The sequence below is a fragment of the Micrasema longulum genome, unplaced genomic scaffold (genome assembly GCF_059751315.1).
Source record: "Micrasema longulum isolate JH-2025_06_02 unplaced genomic scaffold, ASM5975131v1 h1tg000161l, whole genome shotgun sequence".
In the NCBI taxonomy this organism is placed as follows: domain Eukaryota; kingdom Metazoa; phylum Arthropoda; class Insecta; order Trichoptera; family Brachycentridae; genus Micrasema; species Micrasema longulum.
In genome coordinates, this window is record NW_028277366.1 from 73,120 (window position 1) to 93,704 (window position 20,585).

The 20,585-nt window shown below is 32.5% G+C and overlaps 1 protein-coding gene across 7 annotated transcripts; it reads right to left on the reverse strand.

Moving 5' to 3' along the window:
• Positions 1-936: 936 nt before the first annotated feature.
• On the reverse strand, positions 937-19,522 carry Ca-Ma2d (Ca[2+] channel Muscle-specific alpha2/delta subunit). Of its 7 annotated transcripts, none has more exons than XM_088242718.1 (19): positions 19,116-19,522; positions 15,630-15,711; positions 15,163-15,264; positions 13,250-13,499; positions 12,665-13,167; positions 12,362-12,578; positions 12,147-12,283; positions 11,917-12,006; positions 10,819-10,998; positions 10,594-10,668; positions 10,012-10,388; positions 9,778-9,929; positions 9,299-9,536; positions 6,437-6,701; positions 6,100-6,342; positions 5,888-6,014; positions 4,741-4,984; positions 4,253-4,454; positions 937-2,706 (listed from the first exon to the last, which is right to left on the reverse strand). In XM_088242718.1, the coding sequence occupies exons 1-19, from the start codon at positions 19,235-19,237 to the stop codon at positions 2,602-2,604; spliced, it is 3,711 nt and encodes a 1,236-aa protein (XP_088098844.1). In that variant the 5' UTR covers positions 19,238-19,522; the 3' UTR covers positions 937-2,601. The 7 variants fall into 7 exon arrangements, with proteins under 7 accessions (XP_088098844.1, XP_088098845.1, XP_088098843.1 ...); XM_088242719.1 differs by having other exon boundaries at positions 4,741-4,957; positions 15,163-15,273; XM_088242717.1 differs by having other exon boundaries at positions 15,163-15,273.
• Positions 19,523-20,585: the final 1,063 nt, after the last annotated feature.

Here is a 20,585-nt window from a genome sequence, read left to right on the forward strand (position 1 = left end):
TAACATTTTTTCTATTAAAGAATACAGTCCTGTGTGTGTGAAATAGAACCAGAACCCTGGAAAGAAGTCGAGTGTAGATAAATTCGCCTCGTTGTGTAGTGGTTGAAGCGTTTGGTCTTAAGTTCGATTCAGGATGGACGTGAACTATTGATTTGAGAAGTTGTTTAAACTGCAATATTTCATTTATCCTGAACTGGAACCCGAAGCGTAAGACAAATCACCAGCGTCGTGGCTAGGATCGTAAGCGCACCTGGAAATATTTGAATGTTGCGCCCCCCAAGGCGTATTTTCTAGGAAGAGGAATAGAAAAGAAGGCTGTGACCCTGAGGGTTCCGCCCCTGGCAGCCGCCGGCCTGGCCAATGTAACAGGTGATTGAAATACGCAGCATTTGGTTTACTAATCAAGTGCCCTGTGCACCAAAAAAAACTTAAAAGTCCTTGATGGTTTTTGCATATCGCTAACCCAAAGCAACAGTGAAATATCTCTGTAGAACATGTTCTGAGATAATCAGACTTTTAGGTGTGCAAAGGGTTTGAATGAATTAAATTATTTGAAGTAAGTCGTATTATATTTTCAGATAGTTTAACTATCTAGCTTAAGTATTTTATTACTTGAAAACATTAATGTATTAACATATCTGCATGTGTATCTCAAAATCGGAAATTTCGAGTTCATCTCACTGTTGCTTTGGGCTAACGATATAGGTATTACTATTTGCTTTTATTTTGTTTACATTTTTGAAAAAAAAAGTTTATGTAAAAATATTTATGCTTTATTCTTTAATTCTTCTTATAAACTCTAATTCTGTGGGTTATAAAATATTACTTGCACAGAATCTAATGTTTTATGTGTCAGGTGTATATTATGAATGTGTTACTGTTTCGGATATTTATCCAAAATAAATTGACTAATTATAAACGAAAGAAACAATAAAATTGTATCCATAATTTATTTACAAAATAAATAAAAACATACATTAGGCTTACCTATTTTGAACTAGGTTTCACATACTGCTCTTAAATTAAAATTCAAAACAACACACTAATCAAAATAAATCATAATCGATCAGTTATACACAACAATGTTAAATAGTTTTAAATGTAATGTATATAAAAAAAACGTTAAAACAACGACTTTTCAAATACATCATTTAAAAAAAATGGTGAGTGGGATTCAAAATATGTACTTAATAAATTTCAAAAATACTTCACCTATCTAATCTCTTTGATTCTTTTATCATTTTTCAAATGTTTTAAACATAGATTTAAGAACAGTCCAGAAGCCGCATACGCGCATCACACAGAAGGCGACTAAACTATTCTTAAACGAGTAGTTTTACGTTTTTAACCCATTTTTTTTGTAGACGTCGCTCAGTACGCAACTCCCGATTTGAATTCAACTATGCCGTGTTGTGTCGCTTTAAAGTGTGGAAATACTGCTGGGATCTTGAAGAAACAGGATAAGTATCAGATGCATTACTTAAAAATTGAATTATTTTTCCACCTGTCAGATTAAAAAAAAAAAACAAAACAGATATTTTGCTAGTTTTGCCAGGGTAGTCAAATGTTTTACGCTACTTTGTGTTCATCTAATGAGAGAACTAATAAAAATTGGACCTCTCGGATTAAACAACGCCGTAATGGACATTTGACCGACATTATCTTTAAAACATCAAATATTATTATGATGACAAAAATATCCGTTTTATGTAAAATAAAATTAGTTTTATTTTTTAAGTTCAAAGTGCATGAATTAAATTACTCTTTTTAAATGACCCTTTACTTATCTCATCTGTTGTGCTAATCAAAGTTTCCGTGTGTACAATAAAATTTTAGAGAAATTAACAAATTGCTTTTTTTTAAAAATAGTGTTATGATTTTATTTTTCGACGATGATTAATTTTTTGCGATCTGGCAACATTACGCGGTGACTTCACGCATGGGCGCGGTGAAAGTAGGGGAAAATGGGGGAAAATGAGTCCGATGTATTCAAATATGATTCTACGCTCTTTCTGGACTATTCTTAATTCTATGGTTTTAAATATATTAATAGTAAAATAATTAGAAGTAGGTACTTAATTTATTACATAGTATAGTAAACAAAAAATTGGTTCATAAAAAAACAACAATATTACACATCGTATATGATGTACCGTATTAGCTCGAATATAACCCAATATTTTTTACTCTAAATATTTTTCTAATAAAATCATTTGTAATAAATTCGGGGTTAAGATTATGAAAGTTTCATTTCATTCCTTCCCCAAATATAGGTATAAGGTTGTGTTATGTTCGGGCTAATTACGGTATTAAAAAAACAATACTTTTTTTAGTAAACGATATTTTTAAGGTATTCTTTACTGAAACACAAATTAGGTTTTTGTTGGTATTTTTTCATTTCATTTTCATTTTTTTTTTGCACCACAACAGACCAGGAGGCTCAATTACAGTGGTGAATTAAATCACAGAGCACCCAGGCTTGAGAAAAATCACATTTTTTAATTGTTGTGTTCTCACCGGGAATCGAACCCGGAAACTTCCGTGCGTGAGTCAAGCGTCTTGACCACTACACCACGGAGGCCGCCATTTTGTGGTTTCAAACTAAAAAAGGAGACGTTTCCAAACTAGAATAAGCCAACATGTGAACATCACTATTATTGAAAGTTTTAGATCGCCACCGCGACCACACTCTTCTATCTCAATTTCCTGAAAAAATAAAAAAATAATTACCATGAGGAAGTTCAGTGGTTTATTCATTTTTAAAATTTGTTAATAGACTATTAAAGTGAGTATTTTTTTTTTAAATATATATATATCGTATTATCAGCGCTACGATTTTTCAAAGTTTCGTATTTCTGAAATAACTCCGCGTGTGACGTCTAAGGTTCGCTTCCGCTTATTCTCGATCGGTTCTACCTATTGGTCCATTCACGACAAGAAAACCGGAAATTATCTATAACTCTCTTATCATTAACATATTACAACAGAGATGAAGAACATTTTAGAGAAGGTAATATAGAAGTAAATGACCTGTCAATGGCTGGTTTAAAAAAAAAATTATTTATTTCAATTTTTTTACAGTATACATAAGAGGTAAAACAAAGTATTAAAAATAAAGGATAATTACATAGAAATGAAATACATATTAACAGTAAAAAAAATAAACAAATAAAATCCCACAAAGGCATGGCCTGTTCGTGGGTATACAAGAAATGTTTATGAATTTTTGCTCCTATAACAAATATTCAGTTTTAATATTTTTGTGTCACATAAAGAGAGAAGAAAATAGTATAGAAAAGATTCTAAGGTATTTTATTTTCTTTATAGTAATTAAACAAGGAAATAAGAAATATAAAAAAACATAAAAATATTCCTTAAGTGGCCACTTTACACATTGTCTAACATTCACCTTTCTGCCCATATTTGAACATCTATATTCCTTAAATTCTTTTATCTGTTGATAAACCTTAATTTATGCGGGTGAGATTCATCTAATTGAATTATATCACTAACATAGGTAACGCCTGAAAATTTATTTTTTTGTCAATTTTTATACTTCTTCATTGACCAGGTGGATTTATCAACAAAATTTTGAGTTTGTCCAAAATTTTCTTGACAAGGACTGGATTCAACTCCTTAGGAAGCTGTTAATATTAACATATTACAACAGAGATGAAGAACATTTTAGAGAAGGTAATATAGAAGTCTATGCATCTACAGGGCTTATGACCTGTCTATGGCTGGTTTAAGTGGCCACTTTACACACGTTGGAAGAAATTGCCATTTAGCAATAAGCCCGTCAATGTACAAGTACAAAAAGTTAAATAAAATAAAAATTTAAAAAAAAAAAAAAAAAATAAGAAAACTAAAAAAAAGCATAATGATGATACTACGATATTTTTTTTGCTTAGTTTGATAGTAAGAAAAAAAACTAATTTCGACAAGTCCATGTTTATCTCGGCCATCCTCAATTTCTAAGTCCATCCATCTTCGCATTTGAAATATTTTTAGTCGTTTGTTCGGCGTCCTTATACCCATGTCCAAGTCCTTGTTATGTTGGCACTAATGCTTCTCTCAGCCCCACATAATATAAGGATCTCGACATTTGTACACTTATCGTACATAGTTAAATCACACGTTGAGATATTGCATTTTCACAGCATTCAGTCAACTTTAATCCATATTTTACAATTCAGTATTTCGCTTCTACAAATGAATTTCATGTACTTCTGTTCGTTTGTAGGAGTCTTACCAATGGGTGATCTGTGTAGCAGCCTTCAAGTCGCCTCCTGGGTAAGCCAGCCAGCTGCAGCTTGTGACACGGAGCACCATCTCCCAGTCCCTCGTCAAGTGGTCTGGCTCTAGCCTGGATCCTCCTGTAGCACGAGGGGTACATCGTGTTTACTACCACCAATACCAGGTTGCTGTAGGGAATGCGCTTTATGAAGTACGGTCTGAAAACAGAGGTGAAAAAAATTCAAATCAAAATCATAGTTACTTCAAGAATAAACTTGATAGTTTGAAAATTTGGGAGATTCCAGAGTTTCTCAATTTATTTTTCCGTAAAAAAGGGAAAACAAAGTACCCACCTACTAACAAAATTGTATATTTTTTCTGTAGAGTTTTGAATGTAAAGCATAAGGCCGTTCATTTTCAAATTAGAAAGCGGAAAACTAAGTTTTTTGGCTTGTTAAAACTAACTACATTCAAATGCATAAATATGTTTTTTTTATTCCGAACCTCGAGCAGTTAGTGGGTCCATTCGCCATGAAGCCATCTCCGCGTATCAGAAGATCTTGTCGCAGAACAAAAAGGTCCGCCTGCCTGTCGCAGGGGTAGCTCTGGTTCTCCCACACCGGTGGTCTCGGCTTGCTGAAGTACTCTTCTTCCTCCAGGTCGAAGCCCTTGCGCATGCGCCTCGGGGGCGGCGTCCCTTTCGGGGCTCCTCCCTCCTCGCCTGTCGAGTCGTAAGCGTCGTAGTAATCTGCCAGACACGCGTGCGAGCACACCAAATGTTAATGCCATTAGTCGGTTAGTGATATCATGCGCGGCAGGGCTACTGCCAACGTTAGTTGTCTAACCAACTGGGATGCTTGTGATACCGGAATATTTGTAGATATTTTATTTTTATCATGGAATCACTAAAGTTCCTTATATCTGGTATAATTTCGAAACCATTTCTTTAAAAAATATTCACAAATATCCACCATCTTATATTCAAATCAATGTTAACTACTTGGTCATTTTTGGTCATTTACTTCGGTAAATCAGAAATCTTATAACAAAATCAATAACAACCTTCGTAGTCTATCAAGAGTTTCCCTGGAATTATGAACATCGTACCTATGTTAAATCAACGAATGTACTGCAAATTAACTAGCTGAAAAGAAAACGACAAAAGTACATAGTTAATAAAAACACCAGTAAATATATAATAGATAACTAAAACAACATCTACCATATTATCACACCTACTATAGTCGTGTTTTAGTGCGAATATTATATTTGTGAGTAGTACGAGGTTATTGCCAAAGATCACTTGAAGTTACCGGAGTTTTAGTGAAGTTCACAGAAGCGACAAAATGAAAGAGGTGTGTAATGCACTGTTGAGAAAGCCAATCGATGTAAGCGTATTATTATGAAAATTTAAGCAGAACTAAATTTAGAGTAGGTAGTAATTTGTCTAATTTAAAATACAATTAGTAAACTGAACAATTTCAAAAGAGTAAGTGTACATGATATCGTATTAGAAATACGAGTATCTATTTTTAAATTTGTTCTCATTAAGATTTCTATTGATGAAGCACATTTCATTATCTGAAAAACCTTATTTTCGCATAGGATACCTTCTTTGGTCTCATTTATTAGAAAACGGGGTTTTATTTACCGTCATCATCCATCGATTGAGAATAGACTCCGAGAGGTGCCCAGAGGAACGATAGATTGGCCTGTAAGAGAAGCCAAGCAACTTGTCCACACAGCCACTGGAGCATCACAGAAATTATTTGTAAAGGCTGGAATGGCAAATCAAACCAAAACGTTAGGCATGGTACATTTTGATATATATTACTACAAATTTACGTGATCGAGAGTACTAACTGTGGAGAGAATGTTTGCAACACTGCTCGTCATGACCATTTCGAAGCACACACCCTGCAGATCAAACACGCTGACCTTTTGAAAGATATCCGCATTTACCATGGCTTCCATTATAGCTCCTTCAACTTCACCAAAGAATTTGCCAGTATCGTTATGTGTCTCCGATACGATGATGTAACCGGAACTATCAATCACGTAGCAATCTTGTTCATCTGACTCGCAAGTTTTCATACACCCATCGCACTATAAATCACCGTTATATAATATTAATAATAAATCTATTTGACTTTCTAAAATGACTTATACAACGGATGAAGATAAGTGAAATCTGAAATACCTTAGATCTTGAAGTGATTTCCATGAACCTTTGACGCAGTAAGCGATGTGAGAACTGGTATCCGAGAACAGCGGCAGGAGCTTGTAATCCTCCGTCCCTTGGAAATACAGCGTGGCTAGCAGTCACAATCACATTTTCTGGTTGTTGAAAACCAGCATCAAAATCTACAGAGAACACGAAGGATTCGGCTTCAACTTGGTGCTGAAGAACGGCGCTTTTGTACCAGGTTTCATCGATCGCCGTAGTGTGGTAGTCTCCAAATTCTCTAAAAGGGTAGCAAAATAACACATGTTTTAACCCTTATACTGCTAAACAACGATATATCGTTGTTGTTAATCCCTATCATAAAGTTCTAACTAGACTGATGCTGACGTCATAATCCCCAAAAGGGTAAATGAATTCGGGAACTGCTTGTTGCACTTAACCGTCAGTGGTATAAAACATTTTCAAAACATAAAAATTACTATTCGACGGGTTATTATTTAGTTTCGTACCTATTTCAGGCCTAAGGAAAATTTAATACATAAAATATTTTCTTACGCGCAGTAAAAATTTAAGCATTAAATTGTGCAGCAAAGTTTCTTGAAAATGAATAAAAAATAATTTAAAATATTTTAATGAAAACGAACAACTTTGAACGACGTCACTTGTTCATATGAATCAACCAATGATAAGAGGGTTGTTTAAGATATCCGGTTTGCTAATCGTCAATGGACCAATCAACAGAACTAACTGAAAGGAAGCGGAAGAGACCTTGTGACGTCACACGTGGATTAATGTCAGAAATACAAAACTTTAAAAGATCGTAGCGCTGATAATACGATACATAAAAATTGAAAAAAAAAGCTTTGTCTATTAACATTTTTTTTTTAAAACCACTAAACATCCTCATTATAAATTTACTTATGATGTTTAAATTCGCAGTGCTTTTAAGAAAAAAGAAACGAATAAACACAGGAAACTTCTAGCTAGTCGGGACCTGAAACAGTGAACTTTTTTACATTCCAGAAACAGTGAAATAAAAAATATATCAATGTTAATAGTAAGATTTTTAATCACTTATATGACATTTGAGGAAAATAATTATATTCGGTGTTTTCCCCGCTATTAAACCTGATTCAGTGATTACGAAAATATTGATGTACTTCCGTAATGAATAACTAATTGAATACTTTACTTTTAATATAAAAACTCTTATCTAGCTTTATCACCGGAAAACCCCATAATTAAGAATATAAACAAATAAGTAAAGAGTCATAAAACATAAAAATAATTCACCATGGAACCTAATGATTGTCAATTAGGACGTTTGAATATTAAAAAAAATCATTTGTTAATTTATCATAATGGGTACCCACAGTAATGGAAAATCAAAATGTTTTAGCTGTTCATTGGGTAGTAATTATTACTCTACTAGCAAAACGTAATTATTACTATACAAACTCTATTCTACAAACAAAACGTAAATGAGGTATATCAGCTCGATATTGATCCAAAAATACTTCAGAAAAAGCTTCTTCGATTTCGTGATCTTCGTAAGAGTCATATTATTAATTATTATCACTATCACTTAAAAAAATATCGTTATTGTCTAATTCACTTTCGGAATAGGTTCAGCTGCTAAGCCTCCGAGTTTCTCGGCGAGGTACTATTATTTCTTTATCACTTTCACTATCCGTTATCATTTTGAATGATATGTTTTGTAAATTTATTCATAATAAAAAGGACGCTTTGCAGAGTTAAATTGTTAGTTAGAGTAACAAAGTAAGATTAAAAATATATATAAATGTAAAAAATATGTAATTTACCTCAGCTGTTTGTAATTTCGGCAACTATTGTCTATCTCGCTCAATTCATTATGCGTGAACTAGCTATTAGTAAAACGGAATATTTTTCTTAGAAGATATATCAATTTGTGAAACAGTTGTATAAAAACATTATTTTTTTAAATTAAAATTATATTACAACAACTACCAAGAAATAATATCACTTCTTAGTACATTTACCGGTTACCTTTAAGTTTCAATCTAAATAACTCCCTACAAACATTTGGACACACTCAAAATATTGTTGATTAAAATAACTTGCATAAAAATAGTATTTTTAGGCATAACCTAGGAGGTAAAATAATTTATCCAGATGAAACTCACCGACATCAATAAAGGTTTCAGCTCTTTTAGTTTGCAAAAGTCAACAGATGGAAGAGTTGAGGTAATGTAAAAATAATCATGAATGTGGATGTGTAAACATACCCAGAATAGTGAATATTTCGCAGTGTGTAAAGTGGTCATTTGAACCTGTAAATGCCTAGACTTCCTGTGTCCTGTAAATGCCTAGACTTCCATATTCCCTTGGCAAAAATGTTTTCCCTCTCTATTGCAACAAATTTCAAGATATATTTTACTTAATTTTTGTTTAGCATGCATTGATGGAAGTGGTAGGTTTGATAATATATAACAGAGCACTTTGCCCCGCAATCAACAAAAAAACTATCATAATTATTTCGTTTCAATAATAACAATGCGCCTTGAGATTGCAGTACGAGATCAGTTTTGTTTGTTTTTATTTTCAATTTAGAAAGGGTTTACAACCGCTGTACAAAAATTGTCTATTTGCGGCACGAATTTTCTATCTTGCTCACTCCATTGGGTTTGAATTAGATATTTATGGAATGGAAGATTTTTCCTGGAGTTGCTATTAATTGATAAAACAGTAGTGTGTTTGGAAAACAACGTATTCGATAAAATATTTTTGAAATGTATAAATAAGAGGATTTCTGATTAGATTCTTGAAAAACTGCGTAGCAGCGTAAGGGTTAATGTCCATAAGAAACTACTACGCTAGGTGGAAAAACTTACTTACGAATCTGTGTTACTTTCGTCTTCTCCAAAGACAAATTGCCACCTGGTCAAACCACTCATAGTAGCAGCAAATCGAAGGGAAGCGTTATATCTGAGAAATAGTTGTTCCTCTTCTTTATCTTTGAAGGTCCAAGTATTATATGAGGGATCTGTTACCTTGGCATCAAATACCAATAATTGCACCAGTTCTTTATTGCAATAATAGTCATCATCATTGTGAGTTTTGCGACCGCAATTCACTGTAAGAAAAACAAACAATTAAAAATAATATCCATACAAATATGTTTTTTGTTATATGAATATAAACTCAAAACATACATATACTCGTACGTAAGTTTATAAAAAAAAATCACTAAAATTTCAGAAATAAAAATATATTTTTTGCATAAATGCTTATTTTCTAACAAGACTCATAGCGGAACGTATTTTAATCTGATCATAACAATTTACAATATTTAGCATTAGATAAACATTATTTACACTCGGGAGATTCTTGGTGGTGAGTTTCATCTTGCTCATATTGCTCTGACCATTTCCAATTCGGCTGTCCCATTTTAAATAGAAAATGTAACAACTCTGCTTCAGGAGTATCAAATTCGTGGCCTTCTAAGTAATGATATTTGCAATATACCCTGCAACAAAAAGGAATGTAATTTGCACCCGTTTTAAAAATTTCATCAAAGATAACAATTTATTTTTTTGTTTTTAACTTACCAATTTGGGTGCACCTTCCAGTTGTTACCGCCAAAAAAATTTTCAACTTTGTATCCAAGATGTTGATTTCTCTTAATTTCGTCCCCGACTTTGATCCAAGTGCTTCCATAACTGTGGGGTAATACTATTCCGAGGGAGAAAGGAGTGTTCGGAAGAGGAGCGTAATAGTAGTCTTGTTTTTCTCTAGATACGCGTCTCATGTGATCGTAATGGAAGCGCACTCCTATTCCAAGTATGGAACCTTCAGCGTCTCCAACCATCGCCTCACGCAGGGATAGAACTGTGGCACCCAGCTCACGAATACCGAGGTCGTCGTCCATCATTTCTACTTCAACAACGTCAATACTGTTGTAGTTCTCTTTTAGGATGCCTTTGTACTGTAATTAAAAATCGAATTGGTTAAAATTAAGTTCTACGGCTGTCTTTAGAGACATCCCGATTAGTTTATTGTTGAAATTGTAATTATGTGTTAATTCTAGTTCAAACCTAAAATTTGTAGATGACTGATCGAAATTTTTTGTTCGAAAGACACTTTTTCAAATCAAGCGATTACCCTATTATAAAATAAATAAATAGACTTACCACCGGTCTCAAATCTGGATGCAACAAGAGATAGCCATTATTACTCACAATGAACGAATATCCATTTACACCCAACTGAAAAATAAGAAAAGTGTCAACCTTTGAAGTATGCGCAAGTCTTTGTAGACCAACATATATGATCAAAGAAAACTTACGCATGTAGATATTTTTTTTCTGAACAAAACGTTATTTTAGCACTCGTATTTTAAAATACTTTAAACTCACTTTGTAAGGCAGTGTCAACTTGTCAATATCCTCCACTGGAACGTCAGTTCCCGCAACTCCTAGTAAAGTGGCAGTTCGCGTATCGTTCTTTTTATTAATTTTTCTATCGTACAAAGGTATCGCTACTGACGTCATCAACCTGTACTCTGCGTAATGAATATTTTGAAATTCTTTATTGTGCTGAAACGTTTTTCATAAATTTAATTTAAAAAAAATTACACTATTGGTAGGGAAACAGGATAAACGAAAATCTCCACAATATGCGTTTTTGTTTTTGATAACCATTTTAGAAAACATTTCCAGGATAATGAACAAGGGGACATGCTAATAAATGTAAAAGAAATTTATAATTTGGGACATCAGTTCATGCGAAAAATTGATGCGAACCACACATTATAATTGTCTAGATGAAAACATATTATCGTCGTTGCGCCGGTAATATCTGTTAGCGACATTTTTTTTTTTTTTAAAGAGATAATTTAAACAATGGATCTTTTAATTATGGATGTTATTTTTAATACATTTAGTGACAATTGGGAAAAATACGTCATTTTATTTTGACAAAATATTTATTTAAATTTTAGAGAAACAAAATTGTTTGATATTAATGAGAAGTTAAAATAACTTTTTTTTAAATAATCACTTCACAAATATTGCCGGCGTAACGACCTTATGTATGTATGTAATATTATGTAAATAATAAAAAAACGAATTTACCAAAATCATCAAAAATATGCGGTCTAAAATATATTTGACAGTTATTATTTATGTTAGGCACAATTCTCCTCAAACTGAAAAATAGTCAATCGGATCGGATTAATTATTTTAGTTTAAAAAGATAGAAATGTCAAATTTCAACTTCATAACTATACTCATAATGTGTCAATCGATGGATAGTCGAATTATACAATTTTGCATTCCTGATTTCTGAATATTTAGTTTCGGCCGAATAATATGTTGTGTACCCGTTTGTTCTGAAATTATAAATGCTAGACATTTTTAGAAATTATTTACTTAACAAATAGAGGGTAGAAATGCGGAGAGAGAAATGGGTAATTTAAAACAATGCACTCAGGGGGAACTCTGGATCTGAAATACCTTTCGTCTCGTTTTAGCGAGTTCGTAAATTTTTTGTCTTTTTTTAATACTGTCACTGATATCCCACAGCCAAGTGGCTACCTTTTCATCCTATTTAGGAAAAAATCTCATAAATATTCCGTAATAATTCTGATTTTTTCGTGCGGAAACAACTATGTAGATACGTCAAATAAAATTATCTTATTTATTGAAAGAATATGAAGATACGTATTTTAATTTTAAAAACTTACAGTTATGTCGGCATACGCATGAGTCCATGTTATTGGATGGTCTACTTCCTGTAAAACTAGTGGTCTTGCTATTACATCAATATATTTTAAAACCTTCTCTTGCACTTCGTCTAAAGATTGGATATGCACATAGTAACCTAAAAATATAAATGCGATGTTGTCATCCGCTAATTAAATGATTGAAAAATTTCGGATTATTTTGTCGAGAGAGGTACCTCTGTGAAGGCAAGCCATCCATTGAATTTCCCGAACGTTTGTAACTTCTTTGCCGATAAGATACGTGAAAATCCTAACGGGTATGTGGGTTCCATTACTTTGTAAATTGTAGTTATCAAAAACTTGAGTCAGGTTCCCCGGAACTCCATCAGTGATGAGCATTATGGCCTGGTTACACCCGACGTAAGTTGCATTGCAACCCCTGGTAATACGATACTGAAATAAAAGAATCGACATTATTTTACCAACAACATATTGTTCACTGGTTAACTCTCGAATTAAACATTGAAAATAATTCTTACAGATTCCAAAAGCTCAAATGCCCTAATAAATGCTAGAGTAAAGTTTGCGTGGCCGTCCGGCTTCATTTCAGGAAGAGCCTCGTTGAACGTGCGCAAATTATCGGGAGTCGCCTGCACCAGCATATCCTTAAAACACGGTACTGTTTCGAACGTGTCGTTGGAAAATGTAAATATGTTTACAAAGTCATTGTTAGAAAAGGTTCCCAAGATAGCTTTAACGGTAAAAGTTGCGATGAAATTTCTATTTCCAGTCATGGAACCCGAATTGTCAAATAATATGACCACGTCTTTGGAGCACGTAGCGGCTTCGATATACCAAGATCTTGTCCGGCAGTCGAAGAGATCTGTATCAGTTTGAGCCCAACCCATCGCCGGATACTGACGCATAACTCCGGTAGAACTTCCGAAATATTGCCACGAAAGAGCAGGATCGGAATTATAATTCTGGACGAATACTTCATCCAGCGTTTCAGACCACGCGATGGTTTCTAGGACATCATGACCTACAACCAAAAGTTCGCAATAACATTATCGATCTCATACATATAAATAAACTATTCATGAAAGAGTGGAGTCATCGATTACCTCTATCATAGACATTGGTCGGTACGTGAACAGAGCTATAGCTAGTGTTGACGGGAATGTTGTAGAAGTGGGTATCTGCATTAAAAGACATATTTCTGAAGAGCCAGGAATTATTAAAAAGTGTTTTTGGAACATCAGGGGGAGGTTGTCCTTCTATTTGAGAGTACTTTGCAGAGTAGTATGTTAGATTGGTGTCCGTCTCGTTGTATTCATATTGCTCTGCTATTGTTTCAGCTACTTCGAGGATGCACTACGGGTAAATAAATAAAAATTACTAAATGTTATTAAATATTTGTATTTAACCACTTACCGACTTTTCTACGCGTCTCCTCGTCAGGATACCAATTACACCAACATGCAAAACCCACTATACACCTTCACTATAGTTGTTGCACAAAAATATAAAACCAATATGACATGCATTTTAATAAGCACGTGCACTGATTAGGACAAACATGCACTGATTAAATTATGAAAATATTCTATGTTGTTTGAGAAATAATTGAAAAAAGGTGGTGGAGGGAGGGGGTGAACTTAATAGGTTTAGAGTGACCATTACAGTGGAACATCGTATAAAGGACTATATTGAAAGGTTGTTTGATTATTGATCAAGGGAACATTATTTTTTAAAGCTTTCCTTATGTGAAATATTTCCATATTATTTACTTTTAACCCTTTTTTATTTGTATGTAAAATATAAACTCCCGTATTTTTGTTGAAGTCACAATTTGATTTGCGAATTCGGAGAAATTATTACTGTGAAGACACCTCATATGTTCTTTAACACGAATCTCAACATTTCTTGATGTTCTTCCAACGTAAACTGAAGGACAAGTATTGCATTTTAATTTAAAAAAATATATATTCATCTAAATATTTTTGCTAAAACCTTGCACAATTTTCAAAACGCCGTATTTCAAAATCGCTAAAAAAATATTGCTTGTAATAAACACCTGAATGATTTAATAAACGATTTTTATCTTTATATTAAAAAATGATTCATCAATATCGCTATTATTTGTATTAAAAAAGCAGGTTTGATATTATTTGAGACGTTGGTGGATATTATTATTATTTATTTATTTATAAATTCATTGCAAAAAAATAATATACATACTCAATAACAGGGAATCTATAAAAAACAATTAATGTAAAATGAAAACGGAGTGTTCTCTGTTTATGATAGTATCCATCTAACATGGCACAGCCTGTTCTAAGATGGAGATTTTCTATCTTTAGAGTATAATTAGTCCTATACTAATAAAACAATAACATAAAAAAGAAAAACTAAAACTACTTAATTATAAATGCCTAGCTAATCAAATGTAAGAAATTATAAACCGTTATTATACAAATATAAAGTATATATATGAGCCAAGAATACATGTTACTTAAACATAAATAATATAGTATAATATTTAATAAAACAAATATAAAGCAATGGAAATACATAAAAATTTAAATAATATGTGTACCAATTATATAAAGTACTACGTTTTTTGATTAACATATATTTTTCAAAAAAATGTCTCGCTACACTATTTATATGTGCAGTTATTTTTATTTAAAAAAATGTTATAGTAGGATATAGTACATAAAAAATTCTTCTCCGTTTATTATCATTATTAGTATTATTATAATTACTGTTAACAGGATATAAAATAAGATGAAGGTGTATAGTGGGTTTTGCATGTTGGTTTAGTTGGTGTCCTGACGAAGAGACGGGTACGTCTCGAAACCGGTTGACATAGAAAAGTCGGTAAGTGGTTATATACAAATATTGATTAACATTTAGTAAAATGTTTGACCACAAAGTTAATGCTTTAAATAATAATAAATAAAAATTATTTATATTTTCAATGAATTATTTTGTTGCATGATAATTTTTACCGAATATCACTAATTCAACAAACCTTAATGGCATCCATTTTTCTGGTCAGCATTCGTCCAACAGTTTCCACGGCAGACTTGAGTAAACTTGGGCCATCTTTTCGCTCCACTCGCACGTGGAGGGCCTTATATCTCTTAAAATATTATATTTGCAAAACAAAAATAACAAGTTAAAAATACTTATATTAGCACTATGAGAAATAGATACTGTTAAATAAAAAAATGATTTTAAAAAGGTATCCATTAGTTGAAATAACAAAATAGAATTAAGCTGACAGTTTTAAAATAATACAATACGTTAGAAATATACTGGATTGGCCAATTTTTTGTAAATATCTTGGCTTTGCTTCACTAACCATGTAAATACGTAGAATGCAGAGTAAAATAAATCACTTTCAATATTTTCTGTCGGGCATCATTAATCATTGTTGATTTTTATATGTAAAATTCGTTTTGACGAATGCTCGATTAAAATAATAAATATGCTTACCGCTTTTATGTCAGGTGCCTTCGTTATCCTCTGTCCTAGATCCCATAATTCTTCTCCGAAGGTTTCCGCCCATTCTCCGATTCTGTAAGGATTTAAGAACGTTTCAAAAAAAAACATAAGTACTAAAATAATCCGAGATAATCTAGAAAACTCGAAATATCACCACGCGACAAACCACAATGTATTGAAAACTACGATGAAAAATCACATCGTAGTTTTAAGTACATTATTTTCTACAGGGTGTTCTTTAAACCTTGTCACATCCGAAACCACAATGATCAGTATGGGCAAGAAGACCAAGAATTATTTTAAAATAAAATATTTAAAAAAACAAATGGTTGCTTACTTCTTTATTTATTATATTTGGGAAATCAACAGTTCTACTTACATATTTATACTTATAATTAGAAATCAAACACTGATTTGAGTCTACTGAACACTTTATTTTATTTTTACAAATATAAACATATAAAAATAAAAACTTCGTGACAATAGACGCTATAGTTCATAAGATTATTTTTATTTTCTACTTAAGTACCTTGAATTATATAACTATATAAGGACATTCAATCCAAATAATCTTTACATTTGTTTGAAAATGCCCTAATAAGGCGAAACAATTGTCACGAAGTTTTTATTTTTATATGTTTATATTTGTAAAAATAAAATAAAGTGTTCAGTAGACTCAAATCAGTGTTTGATTTCTAATTATAAGTTTAAATATGGAGTTCTACAAAATAAACACCAAATCAATCAATACATATTTATAGTAAACAAACAGATATAGTGTATAAACTCAGAACTAATAACAGTTTTCCGCATAGTATACAAAGTTAGTAAAGAAAGTATATTACATATCAAATAAATACATATAATTTATACATATAAAAATGTTATTTTCATGTACTCGTAAATATTATTCAATAATCAAAGATTTTTTAAATATTTATTTTAAGAACATTAAGTTACTGTAAATTGGGCGGGATTAGGACAAGATTGCTTGAAGATAGGATAAGGAGGGGAAGGGAGATGTACATATTTATTATTATAATGTCTAATAAGTTACATAATGCATTTTTAGTGTAAAATTTAAATCTGCAGGCAAGAAGTGAGGGGAGCGCGGCGCTGTATCAGACTCCCCCGTCCCCCTCCTCATTTCTCCCTGCAGAAGTAAGCATCCATTTGCTTTTTTTGATATTTAATTTTTAAAAATTTCATTCGTTCTAAAAAATAATTTAGTGTGCCAATATGTCTTCTTGCTCATACTGATCATCGTGGTTTCGGGTGTGACAGGGTTTAATGAAAACCCTGTATACCTAGTAGTAGAGAGGAATTATTATTAAAATACTTTTTTTTTAAATTCTGTCAGAGGGAAACAGAATCTTTTATATCTGATATTATCTATAGCCCAATCCCATTAAAATTTTCCAACGTATATTTTTGGTTACAGTAATTGATTACAGCAGTAACATAAGGACCAAAAAAAAAATAATGATATTTTTCTGACATTTTAATGAAATTGTGATTTTTACGTATTTTATTCATACAACTTGTTTCAGGACTAGTTTTTTGCACCAGAGAGCGAGCACTTGAAGGAACGTTCTCAAACAAGCTTTTGTGAATTTACTGAAGTAAAGAAATTATTTTTAGTCGCCTTTCTAATTTTTTTTTGGTGATTTAACATTTTCGACAGTTAAATCATCATTTTTTAAAATTTTGCTGTATACGAGTAGTTCACAAAAAATTTATGAAAAATAACTTTTCATTAATAATTCGAACTTGTTGACTCTTTCTAAATTGTTAGTTCGACTTTTGTTTTTTGAAAACTCATTGATTTTAATTTTTGATATTTCACTGTCTAACAATAAATTTTTCTATTCTACCCATTTATTTATTTTTAAATAAACGGCATAAATTGCCTTTAACATATATCGAACATAAATGTGGAAAAAAATACATATATGTATTTTTTTGTTTAGAACAAAAAATGATAAAATTGCATAACTTTAACAATAGTAACAAGTAGGTAAATACATATAATCAACCAAAAATATTAACGAAATATATGCGAGAATATGAAAAAGCAAAAAAGAAAAATATTTTAAACATAAATAAAAGTTTAAGAATTATATTGCCAGAAAAAAAAAAGAAATCAGACCCATTTTATAACTATCAAGTACAAAACCCTCATACTACGAGTGCATGTGATAGTTGGTCCTAGAACTTGCAGAACAAAAAGGAGATCTGTGGCGGTTATGTCGACCAGGTACACGGAAACACACCAACTCCAGCAAATCTGGACAGTCAATGAATGAATTGATCACTTTGTAAAGTAATATTAGGTCAGTTGGGATTCTGATAGTATCATATTTTTATTGATTGGGATATTATGTGCATTTGCGAGCTTTTGCCATTGTGTTAAATATCTCAAGTCTACAAAAACGTATAAATAACATAGATTCCATACTCCATATTCATATTTGTTTACCATGTCTTGATATTCCAACGTTACTGGAACAAATGGCATTCAATGAAATGATCCATCGATGGCGAAATAATGATGTGTTGTTCCTCGATCAGCACAACACAAGCTGCTCGCATGAACCAATGTCCCGATTGTGTTGTATTGTAAACTCGAAATAGGATCTGGACTTTTTTGGTGTAAGTCTTTTTAGATTTACAATAACTCAAATAGATCAGATGTTGACTCGAGGTAGTATTTTTTTTTTGTTCTAGTTATATTTTTTTCGGTAGGATTTTATTTTTATTTATTTATTTCACATAAAACATTACATATTTTCTTTTCTATATAAACACCTCACTGGGCATAACTCGTGTCGAGGCATTCATTTACATTATTTTCATTGTATATTGTAGTACATGATAAATATAATATAATATAATAAATATCACTGTATTGATATAAACATAAAACATAAATAGCAGACATGCAGCAATAATTCCGAGTTCAAATAGACTAGTGTTTTGGTGGGGTGACCATTTTAAGGCAGTTTTCATGACCCAAATCCAGAAGCCATTTTTTAACAAATAAATTAAATTTCAATTTATTTGTATTCAATTTTAAATGAAGAGGTAGAGTGTTGTAAATTTTAGGAGCAAGGTACATGTGACTCCTCTGACCAAACGTTGTACTAAATTGTAAATGCACACTGAATACATCCGTAAATAAAGAAACAAATGAATAATAAATTATTGCAAAAACTTTCCAGCTATTTGGAAAGTTTTAAAACGCGAATATCAGATACCTAACAACTTAAAAACTTGCGAAAGAAACGTAGTTAATTAATTCCTGAGAGGAATAATCCGTCATTCCTTAAAAAAATATTTCAAATGTCACAAAAACACGCAGGCAAGTGGTTTTAGGGAAACATGTGGAGATCCCGTGAATCACATTTAGTAGAAATAAATCTGCTTAAAATAGATCCGCGAGAAATACACTAAACAGAGTTTCTAGTCTCTACTAACATTTCCCCCTCCAGGGAGCCGGAGGAGCTGCGGGGCTGCAGGGCCAGTAGGAGGGCCAAGCCTAGGGCCAGCAGGGGCAGCGCCGGCGTGGGGTGCCGGGCCCCGGGCCGCGGAAGCCCCATCAGGCCGGGAGACACATGGAGAGAGCTTCCTACAGGATAGCGGCCGGCTGCTGATGCGGACACACTCAGACTGACGTGCGCCAGCCCGACAGCGAGAGCAGAGTCGAATTGGATTAGGATTTTGATTTTAGAAGTAAATTCAAGAGATGCACAACTCGGAATAAGAAAATAAGTACCACTGCACGGAAAAAAAAGGTATTATTTAAATTTGTAATGGTTTAATCGGAAAGCATTTAATGCCGCCTTCAAGAACATTTTTAGACTCTTGCAGAAGACAAGATTTCTAATCTAGCCTTACTGTCCATTGAAAATTACTTAGCTTAGACATAACCGTACGAGGAGATAATAAAAAAAAATCAGATGCAAAAGTCCGTAAGCAGCGATTTACTTAATAATATATTCTGCAGATAATTGAAATAGCCGCTATTATTTTTAGAAGCCAGCCAACACTGTTTAGATTTTTTATAAGCATTGTTAGATAAATTTGTGAACCTAACATGTACTTAGTACCAAAGATGATTATGTTAATTGATCTTATCAATTACCTCATGTTAAAAAATAAATAAATTATTAGTTGATAAAATAATACAAATCTCTTTATTAAAGTCATTTTTGTGATAAATAAATGCACCTTAATTTCAATTTATTTTGTTTGCCATTCTACATCAACTGTTCTAACAGGTACTGCAAGGAGTGCTGTGTCGGCCCGAGGCAAGTTTAGCTAAGATGTAGCGAGATTTAATTATGGCGCCCCCCAAGACTTATTTTCTAAGAAGAGAAAGAGAAAAGAAGGCTGTGAGTCGGCTGCCGCCCGCCTGGCCAGCCCCAGCTATGACGCTGCGAAAAAGCATGGCTATTTTCAATAGACAAGTTAAAAAGAGATTTAAGATGTTGTCGAGATCTTCCATGTTCCATGCTTGCACGCACAACTGGTATGTATTAGGAGCAAGCAAGAGGGGCTATAATCGAATCTTGCTCCATTCTAAAACGTCCCTCTGGCCGGCACTGTACCTATGTACTATTTTTCGACAATAAACGCCGTATTTTGGCACTGAAACTAATCTAAAACGACTGGTCATAAGCCATGTAAATGCCTAGACTTTCATATTCCCTCTCAACAATGTTTCAACTCTCCCAGTTGCGATAAATTTCAATATTCACACACTCTAAATACCGATAAATTCAATTACAATTTCGTAATAAAAGAACAAAACAAAGACAACTAAAACAAATACAATCTAATACCACTTTTGGACAAAGGGATTTTGAGTATTATTCAATTAAAATCTAAAACCTACTTCCGCTATTTATTAAAACAATTAGTAACCAGAAAATGTTCAAAAGGGCT